General features: G+C 42.0%; 1 protein-coding gene across 1 annotated transcript in view; it reads left to right on the top strand.

Moving 5' to 3' along the window:
* Positions 1–376: 376 nt before the first annotated feature.
* Positions 377–16,007, top strand: part of LOC128644098 (echinoderm microtubule-associated protein-like 2) — a gene marked incomplete at its 3' end in the record, with an annotated part of 181,014 nt that continues 165,383 nt past the window's right edge. The window contains 4 exon segments of the mRNA XM_053696813.1: positions 377–545; positions 639–685; positions 687–763; positions 1,076–1,177. Of these exon segments, the coding sequence (XP_053552788.1) occupies positions 398–545; positions 639–685; positions 687–763; positions 1,076–1,177 (374 nt within the window).

Consider the following 16,007-nt stretch of genomic DNA (forward strand, 5'->3'; position numbering starts at 1 on the left):
TACTGCTTAGGTGTATATATTAACATTTGTGTAATATACTGATTAGGTGTATATAGTAACACATGATGTAATATACTGATTAGGTGTATATAGTAACATATGATGTAATATACTGATTAGGTGTATATAGTAATATATAATGTGATATACGGAAATAGGTGTATATAATATCATATCTCTGTCACCTGTATTGCTTTATGAGGCTAATGATATCTTCAATTCTGCCATCTCTATATTGTAGGCATCTAGTGACACAGGCTCTAACCTCTAGGGTACTATATTTATCGTATAGGTGTTAGACATGAAATCTCATTGAATATTATGAGACCTTCCATAACCATATAAATGTACAGTGCATTTTCCTACTACAGATGATGGTCTCTCTGGCCCCAGTGCTATGGACACAGATGATCGCATCTCTAACCTGGAACAACGGCTTCAGCTGCAGGAGGATGAGATGCAGGTTCTTCGTGCTGCACTGAGTGATGCTCTGCGTAGACTAAGAGTTTGTGAGGAGCGGGGCGAAGCTTTGCGGGGGAGACAGGGTAGGTCATGTGAAATGGTCTGCTTTAAGATATCAACAAGATGCTATTCAATATTGAGATGGTCTGGCAATGTGTCCTTTCTATTTACCTCAGGAATGCACGTGGTGAGGCCGCCCCCTCGCTCTGTACAGAATGGTCCACCCCCCTCGCAGGAAGAGCGGCCTCTCTACATCCCCATCCTCACCCAAAACGGGGGGAACTCCAAGCATTACAAAGAGGTACCCTCACAAAACCCCAAATAATTTGTCCTACACCCACTTTCTCTACTTCTCCTCTTTTACTCTCCACTATTTTTTATCCCTCAAAAATCAGCATTAACACTCTCCCACCATCACTCCCCTCCCTCTTCTTTGCTATTTGAATCCTCTCTCTCCACCTCTCTGCTATTGTCTTCCTTTCACTTTTCTATAACCTCTAGCTTCTCATTGCTATTTACAAATTTCCTCACCATCTAATTCTCTCCCTGAACCTCACCTCTCTCCCAGTCACCATCTGTGCACCTAATATTATTCTCATTGTTTCCTCTGCAGTCTCCGTCGCTCTTTCTCTCCAGAGAGACTCTCCTACACCAAAAGAGAACTATCTGACTCCAGAAACCGAGCACTGGTTGTTGGCACTGTGAGAAGAGATGGGTGAGAAATGAAGAGAATTAGATGGTGAGAGGCAGAGAGAGAAGAGAGTGAGAATGTGGGGACTGAAAGTGTCAGAAAGAGGGAGAGAGAAAGGGAGAGAGGATGGAAATATGTCAAAATGCAAGAGAGTACACGAGGGGGAGAGACTGAAATTACAAGAAACAAGGGGAGAGGGTGAGAAAGTCTGAATGGGAGAGATTACATTGAGAGAGAGAGAGGAAAGAGTGTGATTATGCATAAAGACTGATAAATAAAAGATCATGTGAAAGCATATAAAAGATTTAGTAAAATTAACCAAAAATAAATAAGAAGTCTGTTAGTCAAATATTCACACATGCAAGCTAAACTGAAGGAATAGAAGACAAGAGACAGGCTAGCGACAGAGAGATAGAGAGACCTACGGACAGGTTGAGAAGTAGACTCACATCACATAGATGCTGTTAAAACAGGAAGAAACCATTGTCTGATAACCGTTAACAGGAGCCGCTGTCTAATTCCAGCTTGGTTATAACAGAGAAGCCCCCGGCCCTGTCTGATATAACCTGGTTAGTTATTATATGAGGAACCAGTTTGATGCCGCCTGGTTAGTTATAACATGAGCAACCTCTGTCTGATGCCACCTGGTTTGTTAACAGGAGGAACTCCTGCATAATGCCCCCTGGTCAGTTGTAGAAGCAGTAACACTGCCTGATGCCACGTGGTCAGTTTCAACAGGGGATCACTGCCTGATACCACCTGGTTGGTTGCAACAGAAAAATGCCTTATTGATACCACCTGGTCAGTTGGAAACATGAGTAACCCTTGCTTGTTGCCACTTGGTCAGGTTGGAACAGGAGAAAACCCATGTTTGATTCCACCTAGTCAGTTTAGAAGGGAAGAAACACTGCCTGATTGGCACCTAGTCTGTTGGTGACAGAAGTAACCCTTGTGTCATGGGCCCACTGGTTCATTGCAACAGGATGTACCTCTGCTGTAACAGAAGAACCTGGCATAAAGCCACCTGTTATTCGTAATATTGGGGAACACCTGCCTGAAGCTGGTTGTAACAGGAGGAACTCTTGTTTGATGCTATCTGATCTTTTGTAATCAGGTGCCCTTTTTTCTGCTATCTGATTTATTGTAACGAGGAGCCCTTGTTTGATGCTATCGATATATTGTAATAAGGTGCCCTTGTTTGATGCTATCTGATCTGTTGTAACAACTTTCCTAATGCCATCTGGTTATTTGTAATATGATGCCTGATGTCTTATGGTTAGTTGTAACTTGATGGAACCTCTGTCTGATGCCATCTGGTTAGTTAATAACTTGAGGAACCTCTGTCTGATGCCATCTGGTTGTTATAACTTGAGAAGATCCTGCCTGATGCCATCTGGTTATTTATAACTTGAGGAACCACCTGTCTGATTGCCATCTGGTTAGTTATAACTTGAGAAACCCTGTCTGATGCCATCTGGTTAGTTATAGCATGAGGAAACCCTGCCTGATGCCATCTGGTTATCATAACTTGAGGAACCTCTGTCTGATGCCATCTGGTTAGTTATAACATGAGGAACCTCTATCTGATGCCATCTGATGAGTTATAACATGAGGAACCTCTGTCTGATTGTTACCTGGTTAATTATAACATGAGGAACCTCTGTCTGATGCCACCTGGTTAGTTATAACATGAGGAATCTCTGTATGATGCCATCTGGTTAGTTATAACATGAGGAACCTCTGTCTGATGCCACATGGTGTTTTATAACATGACAAATCTCTGTATGATGCCATCTGGTTAGTTATAACATGAGGAACCTCTGTCTGGTGCCACCTGGTTAGTTATAAAATGAGGAACCTCTGTCTGATGCCATCTGGTTAGTTATAACATGAGGAACCTCTGTCTGATGCCACCTGGTTAGTTATAACTTGAGAAACCCCTGTCTGATGCCACCTGGTTAGTTATAACATGAGGAAACCCCTGCCTGATGCCACCTGGTTAGTTATAACATGAGGAGCCCCTGCCTGAGGCCACCTGGTTAGTTATAACATGAGGAACCCCTGCCTGATGCCATCTGGTTAGTTATAACATGAGGAACCTCTGCCTGATGCCATCTGGTTAGTTATAACATGAGGAACCTCTGCCTGATGCCACCTGGTTAGTTATAACATGATAAATCCCTGCCTGATGCCACCTGGTTAGTTATAACATGAGGAACCTCTGTCTGATGCCACCTGGTTAGTTATAACTTGAGAAACCCCCTGGCTGATGCCATCTGGTTCGGTATAACCTGAGGAACCTCTTGTCTGATGCCACCTGGTTAGTTATAACTTGAGAAAACCCCTGCTTGATGGCCACCTGGTTAGTTATAACATGAGGAACCTCTGTCTGGTGCCACCTGGTAGTTATAAAATGAGGAACCCCTGCTTGATGCCATCTGGTTAGTTATAACATGAGGAACCCCTGCCTGATGCCATCTGGTTAGTTATAACATGAGGAACCCCTGCCCTGATGCACCTGGTTAGTTATAACATCAGGAACCCCTGCCTGATGTCACCTTGGTTAGTTGTAATAGGATGTAGTACTCGCCTAATGTGTCATGGTAAGTTGTAACATATCTGATGCATTCTGGTAATCTTAATATGAGGAACCCTTGTCTGATGTCACCTTGTTATCTATAACATGAGGAACCCTTGCACAATGTCACCTGGGTATCTATAATATGAGGAACCTCTGTCTGATGGTATCTGGTTACTATAATATGAGGAACCTCTGTATGATGCCATCTGGTTATCTATAATGTGAGGAACCCCTGTCTGATGCCATCTGGGTTTTCTATAATATGAGGGACCCTTGTCTGATGTCACCTGGTTATCTATAATATGAGGAACCCTTGCCTGTGTCACCTGGTTATCTATAATATGAGGGACCTCTGTCTGATGCCATCTGGTTATCTATAATAGAGGAACCCCTGTCTGATGTCATTTGGTTATCTATAACATGAGGAATAGGTGATGTCGCGAACCTAAAAGTTTCGGTTCGCAAACGGCGGACTCGAACTTCCGCTACTGTTCGCGAACCGGCGAACCGCGCGAACCGCCATTGACTTCAATAGGCAGGCGAAATTTAAAACCCACAAGGACTCTTTCTGGCCACAATAGTGATGGAAAAGTTGTTTTCAAGGGGACTAACACCTGGACTGTGGCATGCCGGAGGGGGGGATCCATGGGCAAAACTCCCACGGAAAATTACATAGTTGATGCAGAGTCTGGTTTTAAGCCATAAAGTGCCTTAATCACCTAACATTCCTATATATTTTTTGTATAACGTGCTTTAAAAACATCAGGTATGATGTAGTATCGATCAGGTAGTGTAAGGGTTACGCCCGCTTCACAGTGACAGACCAAACTCCCCGTGTAACGCACCGCAAACAACTTCAAACAGTCCATTTGCACAACCACGAGTTAGATAGATTTGATAGTTAGATACATACATTACATAGATCAATAGATGCAATATACATATGATAGATACAAATTACATAGATCAATAGATGCAATATACATTTGATAGATACGAATTACATAGATCAATAGATGCAATATACATTTGATAGATACGAATTACATAGATCAATAGATACAATATACATTGATAGATACGAATTACATAGATCAAAAGATGTAATATACATTTGATAGATACGATTGAAAGTCAGATAGATTCGATAGATAAATTGATAGATACGAATTACATAGATCAATAGATGCAATATATATTTGATAGATACGATTGAAAGTTAGATAGATTTTGATAGATAGATACATAGAGTTACAAGCTCAATAGATGCAATATACATTTGATAGATACAAATTACATAGATTCAATAGATGCAATATACATTTGATAGATACGAATTACATAGATCAATCGATGCAATATACATTTGATAGATACGAATTACATAGATCAAAAGAATGCAATATACATTTGATAGATACGAATAGATGCAATATACATTTGATGATAGATACGAATACATAGATCAAATAGATGCAATATACATTTGATAGATACGAATTACATAGATCAATAGATGCAATATACATTTGATAGATACAAAATACATAGATCAATAGATGCAATATACATTTGATAGATACAAATTACATAGATCAATAGATGCACTATACATTTGATGATAGATACGAATTACATAGATCAATCGATGCAATATACATTTGATAGATACGAATTACATAGATCAATCGATTGCAATATACATTTGATGAGATACGAATTACAGTCGATCAATAGATGCAATTTATATTTGATAGATACGATTGATAGACTTAGTTAGATTTGATAGATAAATAGATGATTTGATAGATATATCGATTTCCCTGACAGGGTATAACAATACTGACATGCGGTCTGGGACTGGACCCGTGTGTGTTAAGTAGTATTATACTTAGCAGTTTACTACCTGTTACTACCCCTATCGGGGGAGGTCTATATGGCCTGCATTTTTGGAACAGGGAGATGGATGAAGATGATTGGTCTGTCCTCCTACTTCAAATTTGGCCCTAAACACAAGTGGCTGTCTCAAATCAGTCAGCCCACGAGATAGATAGATTTGATAGATAGATATACATAGATTGATAGTTAGATAGAATCGATAGAAGATAAATAGATCGATTTGATAGATATATAATTACCTTACAAAGTATATAATATAAAACATGCGGTCTGGAGCCATGGTAACTAGGTTGTGTTAATTGGTACTGTTGTTAGCACTTTAATACCTGTAACTCCCCCTATCGGGGGAGGTCTGTATGGCCTGCATGATCACCCTGACAAAGTATAACAACAAGACATGCGGTCTGGGGACCCATGGTAACTAGGTTGTGTTCAGTAGTACTGTTCTTAGAACGTTAATCCCTGTAACTTCCCCCTATCGGGGGAGGTCTATATGGCCTGCATGATTACCCTGACAAAATATAACAATAAGACATGCGGTCTGGACCCATGGTAACTAGGTTGTGTTCAGTAGTACTATTCTTAGCACTTTAATCCCTGTAACTCCCCCTATCGGGGGAGGTCTATACGGCCTGCATGATTACCCTGACAAAATATAACAATAAGACATGCGGTCTGGGACCCATGGTAACTAGGTTGTGTTAGTAGTACTATTCTTAGCACTTTAATCCCTGTAACTCCCCCTATCGGGGAGGTCTATACGGCCTGCCTGATTACCCTGACAAAGAATAACAACAAAACATGTGGTCTGGGAGCCATGGTAACTAGGTTATGTTAAGTAGTACTGTTCTTAGCACTTTAATACCTATTAGTCCCGATATCGGGGGGAGGTGTATATGGCCTGCATGATTACCCTGACAAAATATAATAATAAGACATGCGGTCTGGGACCCATGGTAACTAGGTTGTGTTAAGTAGTACTATTCTTAACACTTTAATCCCTTTTACTCCCCCTATCGGGGGAGGTCTATATGGCCTGCATGATTACCCTCACCAAATATAACAACAAGACATGCGGTCTGGGACCCATGGTAACTAGGTTGTGTTTATATTAGTACTATTCTTAGCACTTTAATCCCTTTTACCTCCCCCGATAGGGGGAGGTCTATACGGCCTGCCTGATTACCCTCACAAAATATAACAACAAGACATGCGGTCTGAGACCCATGGTAACTAGGTTGTGTTAAGTTGTACTATTCTTAGCACTTTAATCCCTGTAACTCCACCTATCGGGGCAGGTCTATACGGCCTGCCTGATTAACCTCACCAAATATAACAAGACATGCGGTCTGGCACCCATGGTAACTAGGTTGTTGTTTATATTAGTACTATTTTTAGCACTTTAATCCCTTTACTCCCCTATCGGGGGAGGTCTATACGGCCTGCCTGATTACCCTCACCAAATATAACAACAGAACATGCGGTCTGGGACCCATGTAACTAGGTAGTGTTTAAGTAGTACTGTTCTTATTATGTTTATACCTGTTACTCACCCTATCGTGGGAAGTCTATATGGCCCTGCAATGATTACCCTGACAAATATAATAATAAGACATGCGGACTGAGACCCATGGTAAGGTTGTGTTAAGTAGTACTATTCTTAGCACTTTAATCCCTGTTACTCCCCCCTATCCGGGGGAGGTGTATATGGCCTGCATGATTACCCTGACAAAATATAATAATAAGACATGCGTCTGGGACCCATGGTAACTAGGTTGTGTTTTAAGTAGTACTATTCTTAGCACTTTAATCCTTTTACTCTCCCTATCGGGGGAGGTCTATACGGCCTGCCTGATTACCCTCACCAAATATAACAACAAGACATGCGGTCTGGGACCCATGGTAACTAGGTTGTGTTAAGTAGTACTATCTTAGGCACTTTAATCCCTGTTACTCCCACTATCGGGGGAGGTCTATATGGCCTGCATGATTACCCTGACAAAATATAATAATAAGACATGCGGTCTGGGACCCATGGTAACTAGGTTGTGTTTTAAGTAGTACTATTCTTAGCACTTTAATCCCTGTTACTCCCCCTATCGGGGAGGTCTATATGGCCTGCATGATTACCCTGACAAAGTATAACAACAAGACATGCGGTCTGGGGACCCATGGTAACTAGGTTGTGTTTATATTAGTACTATTCTTAGCACTTTAATCCCTTTTACTCCCCCTATCGGGGGAGGTCTATACGGCCTGCCTGATTACCCTCACCAAATATAACAACAAGACATGCGGTCTGGGACCCATGGTAACTAGGTTGTGTTAAGTAGTACTGTTCTTATTAGTTTAATACCTGTTACTCCCCCTATCGGGGGAGTTCTATATGGCCTGCATGATTACCCTGACAAAATATAATAATAAGACATTCAGACTGGGACCCATGGTACGGTTGTGTTAAGTAGTACTATTCTTAGCACTTTAATCCATGTTACTCCCCCTATCGGGGAGGTGTATATGGCCTGCATGATTACCCTGACAAAATATAATAATAAGACATGCGGTCTGGGACCCATGGTAACTAGGTTGTGTTTCAGTAGTACTATCTTAGCACTTTAATCCCTGTAACTCCCCCTATCGGGGGAGGTCTATACGGGCCTGCCTGATTACCCTGACAAAGAATAACAACAAAACATGTGGTCTGGGAGCCATATAACTAGGTTATGTTAAGTAGTACTGTTCTTAGCACTTTAATACCTGTTAGTCCCGATATCGGGGGAGGTGTATATGGCCTGCATGATTACCCTGACAAAATATAATAATAAGACATGCGGTCTGGGACCCATGGTAACTAGGTTGTGTTAAGTAGTACTATTCTTACACTTTAATCCCTTTTACTCCCCCTATCGGGGGAGGTCTATATGGCCTGCATGATTACCCTGACCAAATATAACAACAAGACATGCGGTCTGGGGACCCATGGTAACTAGGTTGTGTTTATATTAGTACTATTCTTAGCACTTTAATCCCTTTTACTCCCCCTATCGGGGGAGGTCTATACGGCCTGCCTGATTACCCTCACAAAATATAACAACAACTCATGCGGTCTGAGACCCATGGTAACTAGGTTGTGTTAAGTTGTACTATTCTTAGCACTTTAATCCCTGTAACTCCACCTATCGGGGCAGGTCTATACGGCCTGCCTGATTAACCTCACCAAATATAACAAGACATGCGGTCTGGCACCCATGGTAACTAGGTTGTGTTTATATTAGTACTATTTTTAGCAATTTAATCCCTTTTACTCCCCCTATCGGGGGAGGTCTATACGGCCTGCCTGATTACCCTCACCAAATATAACAACAAGACATGCGGTCCTGGGGACCCATGGTAACTAGGTTGTGTTAAGTAGTACTGTTCTTATTAGTTTAATACCTGTTACTCACCCTATCGTGGAAGTCTATATGCCTGCATGATTACCCTGACAAAATATAATAATAAGACATGCGGACTGAGACCCATGGTAAGGTTGTGTTAAGTAGTACTATTCTTAGCACTTTACATCCCTGTTACTCCCCCCTATCGGGGGAGGTGTATATGGCCTGCATGATTACCCCCTGACAAAAATAATAATAAGACATGCGGTCTGGGACCCATGGTAACTAGGTTGTGTTTAAGTAGTACTATTCTTAGCACTTTAATCCCTTTTACTCCCCCTATTCGGGGGAGGTCTATACGGCCTGCCTGATTACCCTCACCAAATATAACAACAAGACATGCGGTCTGGGACCCATGGTAACTAGGTTGTGTTAAGTAGTACTATTCTTAACACTTTAATCCCTGTTACTCCCACTATCGGGGGAGGTCTATATGGCCCTGCATGATTACCCTGACAAAATATATTAATAAGACATGCGGTCTAGGACCCATGGTAACTAGGTTGTGTTTTAAGTAGTACTATTCTTAGCACTTTAATCCTGTTACTCCCCCTATCGGGGGAGGTCTATATGGCCTGCATGATTACCCTGACCAAATATAACAACAAAGGCACTGCGGTCTGGGACCCATGGTAACTAGGTTGTGTTTATATTAGTTCTATTCTTAGCACTTTAATCCCTTTTACTCCCCCTATCGGGGGAGGTCTATACGGCCTGCCTGATTACCCTCACCAAATATAACAACAAGACATGCGGTCTGGGACCCATGGTAACTAGGTTGTGTTAAGTAGTACTGTTTCTTATTAGTTTAATACCTGTTACTCACCCTATCGTGGGAAGTCTATATGGCCTGCATGATTACCCTGACAAAATATAATAATAGACATGCGGTCTGAGACCCATGGTAAGGTTGTGTTAAGTTGTACTATTCTTAGCACTTTAATCCCTGTTACTCCCCCTATCGGGGGAGGTGTATATGGCCTGCATGATTACCCTGACAAAAATATAATAATAAGACATGCGGTCTGGGACCCCATGGTAACTAGGTTGTGTTTTAAGTAGTACTATTCTTAGCACTTTAATCCCTTTTACTCCCCCCCTATCAGGGGAGGTCTATACGGCCTGCCTGATTACCCTCACCAAATATAACAACAAGACATGCGGTCTGGACCCATGGTAACTAGGTTGTGTTAAGTAGTACTATTCTTAGCACTTTAATCCCTGTTACTCCCACTATCGGGGGAGGTCTATATGGCCTGCATGATTACCCTGACAAAATATATTAATAAGACATGCGGTCTAGGACCCATGGTAACTAGGTTGTGTTTTAAGTAGTACTATTCTTAGCACTTTAATCCCTGTTGCTCCCCCTATCGGGGGAGGTCTATATGGCCCTGCATGATTACCCTGACCACAAATATAATAATAAGACATGTGGTCTGGGACCCATGGTAACTAGGTTGTGTTTATATTAGTACTATTGTTAGCACTTTAATCCCTTTTACTCCCCCTATCGGGGGAGGTCTATACGGCCTGCCTGATTACCCTCTCCAAATATAACAACAAGACATGCGGTCTGACACCCATGGTAAGGTTACTTCCTTGCACAATAGAGTACAGGTATGGCATCGATTTTATGAACCCGGAGATAATTTTTAGGAACCGGGAGATGGAAAAAAATGCTTGGACACCCAGTACAGGTCGTTCTCCTTCAGCCTTTTTATAAGAGGTTCCAGGAACCTCAACAGAAACAACAGCATGAAACACCACATATGCCATCCTTTTGCACAATAGAGTACAGGTATGGCATCGATTTTAGGAACCCGGAGATAATTTTTAGGAACCGGGAGATGGAAAAAGAGGCTTGGACAACCAGTACACTTTGTTCTCCTTCAGCCTTTTTATAAGAGGGTCCCGGACCCTCAACAGAAACAACAGCAGGAAACACCACATATGCCATCCTTTTGAACAATCCAGTACAGGTATGGCATCGATTTTAGGAACCCGGGAGATAATTTTTAGGAACCGGGAGATGGAAAAAAATGCTTGGACACCCAGTACAGGTCGTTCTCCTTCAGCCTTTTTATAAGAGGTTCCAGGACCCTCAACAGAAACAACAGCATGAAACACCACATATGCCATCCTTTTGCACAATAGAGTACAGGTATGGCATCGATTTTAGGAACCCGGAGATAATTGTTAGGAACCGGGAGATGTAAAAAGATGCTTGGACAACCAGTACACTTCGTTCTCCTTCAGCCTTTTTATAAGAGGGTCCCAGACCCTCAACAGAAACAACAGCAGGAAACACCACATATGCCATCCTTTTGAAACAATCGAGTACAGGTATGGCATTGATTTTAGGAACCCGGAGATAATTTTTAGGACCGGGAGATGGAAAAAAATGCTTGGACACCCAGTACAGGTCGTTCTCCTTCAGCCTTTTTATAAGAGGTTCCAGGACGCTCAACAGAAACAACAGCATGAAACACCACATATGCCATCCTTTTTGCACAATAGAGTACAGGTATGGCATCGATTTTAGGAACCCGGAGATAATTTTTAGGAAACGGGAGATGTAAAAAGATGCTTGGACAACCAGTACACTTCGTTCTCCTTCAGCCTTTTTATAAGAGGGTCCCAGACCTCAACAGAAACAACAGCAGGAAACACCACATATGCCATCCTTTTGAACAATCCAGTACAGGTATGGCAATCGATTTTAGGAACCCGGAGATAATTTTTAGGAACCGGGAGATGGAAAAAGATGCTTGGACAACCAGTACACTTCGTTCTCCTTCAACCTTTTTATAAGAGGTTCCAGGACCCTCAACAGAAACAACAGCATGAAACACCACATATGCTATCCTTTTGCACAATAGAGTACAGGCATGGCAACAGAGCAATTAACCACAGTATGCTGTGTGAGCCTGAGACACAGGCCTGATAGAAAATGAAATTAGATTACATTAGCAAAATGACTTAAAAGTTTTTTTTTTTAAATTTACAATAATGTTAAGCAGATATGAGTGGTGGCTGGCACAGCAATTAACCACAGTATATGCTGTGTAAGCCTGACACACAGGCCTGATAGAAAATGAAATTAGATTACACTAGCAAAATGATTTAAATGTTTTTTTTTAAAAATTACACTAATGATTGTTAAGCAGATATCAGTGGTGGCACAGAGCAATTAACCACAGTCTATGCTGTGTGAGCCTGACACACAGGCCTGATAGAAAATGAAATTAGATTACACTAGCAAAATGATTTAAAAGTTTTTTTTTTAAATTTACAATAATGTTAAGCAGATATGAGTGGTGGCTGGCACAGCAATTGACCACAGTATATGCTGTGTAAGCCTGGTACACAGGCCTGATAGAAAATGAAATTAGATTACACTAGCAAAATGATTTAAAAGGATTTTTTTTAACCCCTTAATGACCACAAAGTAACTCTGTATGTCACTGGTCGTTAAGGGTTTTTTCAGGACATAATAGCACAAGTCTAGCAAGAACACGCTATTAATGCCCTCCCTCCAGAAGGCTTTGTGGAATAGAGCAGTCTCAACGCTGGTGGCAAGACCACGGTATAAAACAATCAAGTCCCAAAAAAAGGCCAGCGACATACAGGGTACGTCGCTGGTCCTTAAGGGGTTAAATTTACAATAATGTTAAGCAGATATGAGTGGTGGCTGCTGGCACAGCAATTAACCACAGTGTATGCTGTGTGAGCCTGAGACACAGGCCTGATAGAAAATGAAACTAGATTACACTAGCAAAATGATTTAAAAGTTTTGTTGGTTAAATTTACACTAATGTTAAGCAGATATCAGTGGTGACACTAATCACAGTATATGCTGTGAGCCTCACACACAGGCTGAAAGCCAGGCAAATGCAAATAAAATTACAAATAAAAAAAAAAAAAAAAAGCCAGATGTAGCCCTAAAAGGGCTTTTTGGGGTGCTGTCCTTACAGCAGAGATTAGATGAGTCCTTCAGGACTGTAGTGGACACTAAATACACTAGCCTAGCTATCTATTTCCCTATAATGTCAGCAGCAGCAACACTAAACCTCCTCTCACTAAGAAAGCAAGATCGTAATGAATCTAAAATGGCTGCTGCCCAGGAGCTGGGAGGGTCTGTGAGGGAGTGTCTGCTGCTGATTGGCTCAAATGTGTCTGAAGGCTGTGAGATACAGGGTCAAAATTTCCTCAATGATGACGAATAGGGGGCGGATCGAACATCGCATATGTTCGCCCGCAGCGGCGAACGCGAATAAGCTATGTTCGCCGGGAACTGTTCTCCGGCGAACTGTTCGTGACATCACTAATGAGGAACCCTTGCCTGATGCCATCTGGTTATCTACAATATGAGGAACCCTTGCCTGAAGCCTCCTACTTGGTTGTAACTGTAGTAAAACTAAATTTATGCTTACCTGATAAATTCATTTATTTTATGGTGGTGAGAGTCCATGAGCCATTACTCCTGGGAATTACTCTTCCTGACCACTAGGAAGAGGCATAGATTGCCAAAACTCCAAGAGTACTTTATCCCTCCCTGCTCCCTCCTCTATGGTATGTCAGTCTGATGTGTAGCCAAGCAAGTAGAAAGGTAGGAAAGGACAAAGCAGGGAAAATAAGGAGCAAATTAGAACTGCCACTTAAAAAAAATAATTAAATGTAAAGAAATTGGGCAGGTCTCCTATATTCTCACCACCCTGAAAGAAATGAATTTATCAGGCAAACATAAATTTGTATTTTCTTTCATGAGGTGGTGAAAGTCCATTGGCATTACTCCTGGGAATTAATACCCAAGCTTTAGAGTCCGCTAGTCTTTGGGCAGGACAAAAGAAAGGCAGATACCTAATTACCAGACACTGCTGCCTGGAGGACTTTCTGTCAAGCTCCATGTCTGGTATGCTTCAATCAGATGCCTCCTCCCTACGTCCTGGTTGCTATTTGGTGTGAGGTGGAAGGTTACTCTAAAGGTAGATTGTCAGAATTAGACCTGACGCAGTAGGTAGATTGTGCAAACACAGTCAGAATTAGACCTGACGCAGTAGGTAGATTGTGCAAACACAGTCAGAATAAGACCTGACGCAGTAGGTAGATTGTGCAAACACTGTCAGAATTAGACCTGACGCAGTAGGTAGATTGTGCAAACACAGTCAGAATTAGACCTGACGCAGTAGGTAGATTGTGCAAACACAGTCAGAATTAGACCTGACGCAGTAGGTAGATTGTGCAAACACAGTCAGAATTAGACCTGACCGCAGTAGGTAGATTGTGCAAACACAGTCAGAATTAGACCTGACGCAGTAGGTAGATTGTGCAAACACAGTCAGAATTAGACCAGACGCAGTAGGTAGATTGTGCAAACACAGTCAGAATTAGACCTGACGCAGTAGGTAGATTGTGCAAACACAGTCAGAATTAGACCTGACGCAGTAGGTAGATTGTGCAAACACAGTCAGAATTAGACCTGACGCAGTAGGTAGATTGTGCAAACACAGTCAGAATTAAACCTGACGCAGTAGGTAGATTGTGCAAACACAGTCAGAATTAGACCTGACGCAGTAGGTAGATTGTGCAAACACAGTCAGAATTAGACCTGACGCAGTAGGTAGATTGTGCAAACACAGTCAGAATTAGACCTGAGCAGTAGGTAGATTGTGCAAACACAGTCAGAATTAGACCTGACGCAGTAGGTAGATTGTGCAAACACAGTCAGAATTAGACCTGACGCAGTAGGTAGATTGTGCAAACACAGTCAGAATTAGACCTGACGCAGTAGGTAGATTGTGCAAACACAGTCAGAATTAGACCTGACGCAGTAGGTAGATTGTGCAAACACAGTCAGAATTAGACCTGACGCAGTAGGTAGATTGTGCAAACACAGTCAGAATTAGACCTGACGCAGTAGGTAGATTGTGCAAACACAGTCAGAATTAGACCTGACGCAGTAGGTAGATTGTGCAAACACAGTCAGAATTAGACCTGACGCAGTAGGTAGATTGTGCAAACACAGTCAGAATTAGACCTGACGCAGTAGGTAGATTGTGCAAACACAGTCAGAATTAGACCTGACGCAGTAGGTAGATTGTGCAAACACAGTCAGAATTAGACCTGACGCAGTAGGTAGATTGTGCAAACACAGTCAGAATTAGACCTGACGCAGTAGTAGATTGTGCAAACACAGTCAGAATTAGACCTGACGCAGTAGGTAGATTGTGCAAACACAGTCAGAATTAGACCTGACGCAGTAGGTAGATTGTGCAAACACAGTCAGAATTAGACCTGACGCAGTAGGTAGATTGTGCAAACACAGTCAGAATTAGACCTGACGCAGTAGGTAGATTGTGCAACACACTGTCAGATATTAGACCTGACGCAGTAGGTAGATTGTGCAAAACACAGTCAGAATTAGACCTGACGCAGTAGGTAGATTGTGCAAACACAGTCAGATTAGAACTGACCAGTAGGTAGATTGTGCAAAACACAGTCAGAATTAGACCTGACGCAGTAGGTAGATTGTGCAAACACAGTCAGATTAGACCTGACGCAGTAGGTAGATTGTGCAAACACAGTCAGAATTAGACCTGACGCAGTAGGTTGATTGTGCAAACACAGTCAGAATTAGACCTGACGCAAGTAGGTAGATTGTGCAAACACAGTCAGAATTAGACCTGACGCAGTAGGTAGATTGTGCAAACACAGTCAGAATTAGACCTGACGCAGTAGGTAGATTGTGCAAACACAGTCAGAATTAGACCCTGACGCGTAGGTAGATTGTGCAACACAGTCAGAATTAGACCTGACGCAGTAGGTAGATTGTGCAAACACAGTCAGAATTAGACCTGACGCAGTAGGTAGATTGTGCAAACACAGTCAGAATTAGACCTGACGCAGTAGGTAGATTGTGCAAACACAGTCAGAA

The sequence above is a fragment of the Bombina bombina genome, unplaced genomic scaffold (assembly GCF_027579735.1).
Source record: "Bombina bombina isolate aBomBom1 unplaced genomic scaffold, aBomBom1.pri scaffold_710, whole genome shotgun sequence".
NCBI lineage: Eukaryota > Metazoa > Chordata > Amphibia > Anura > Bombinatoridae > Bombina > Bombina bombina.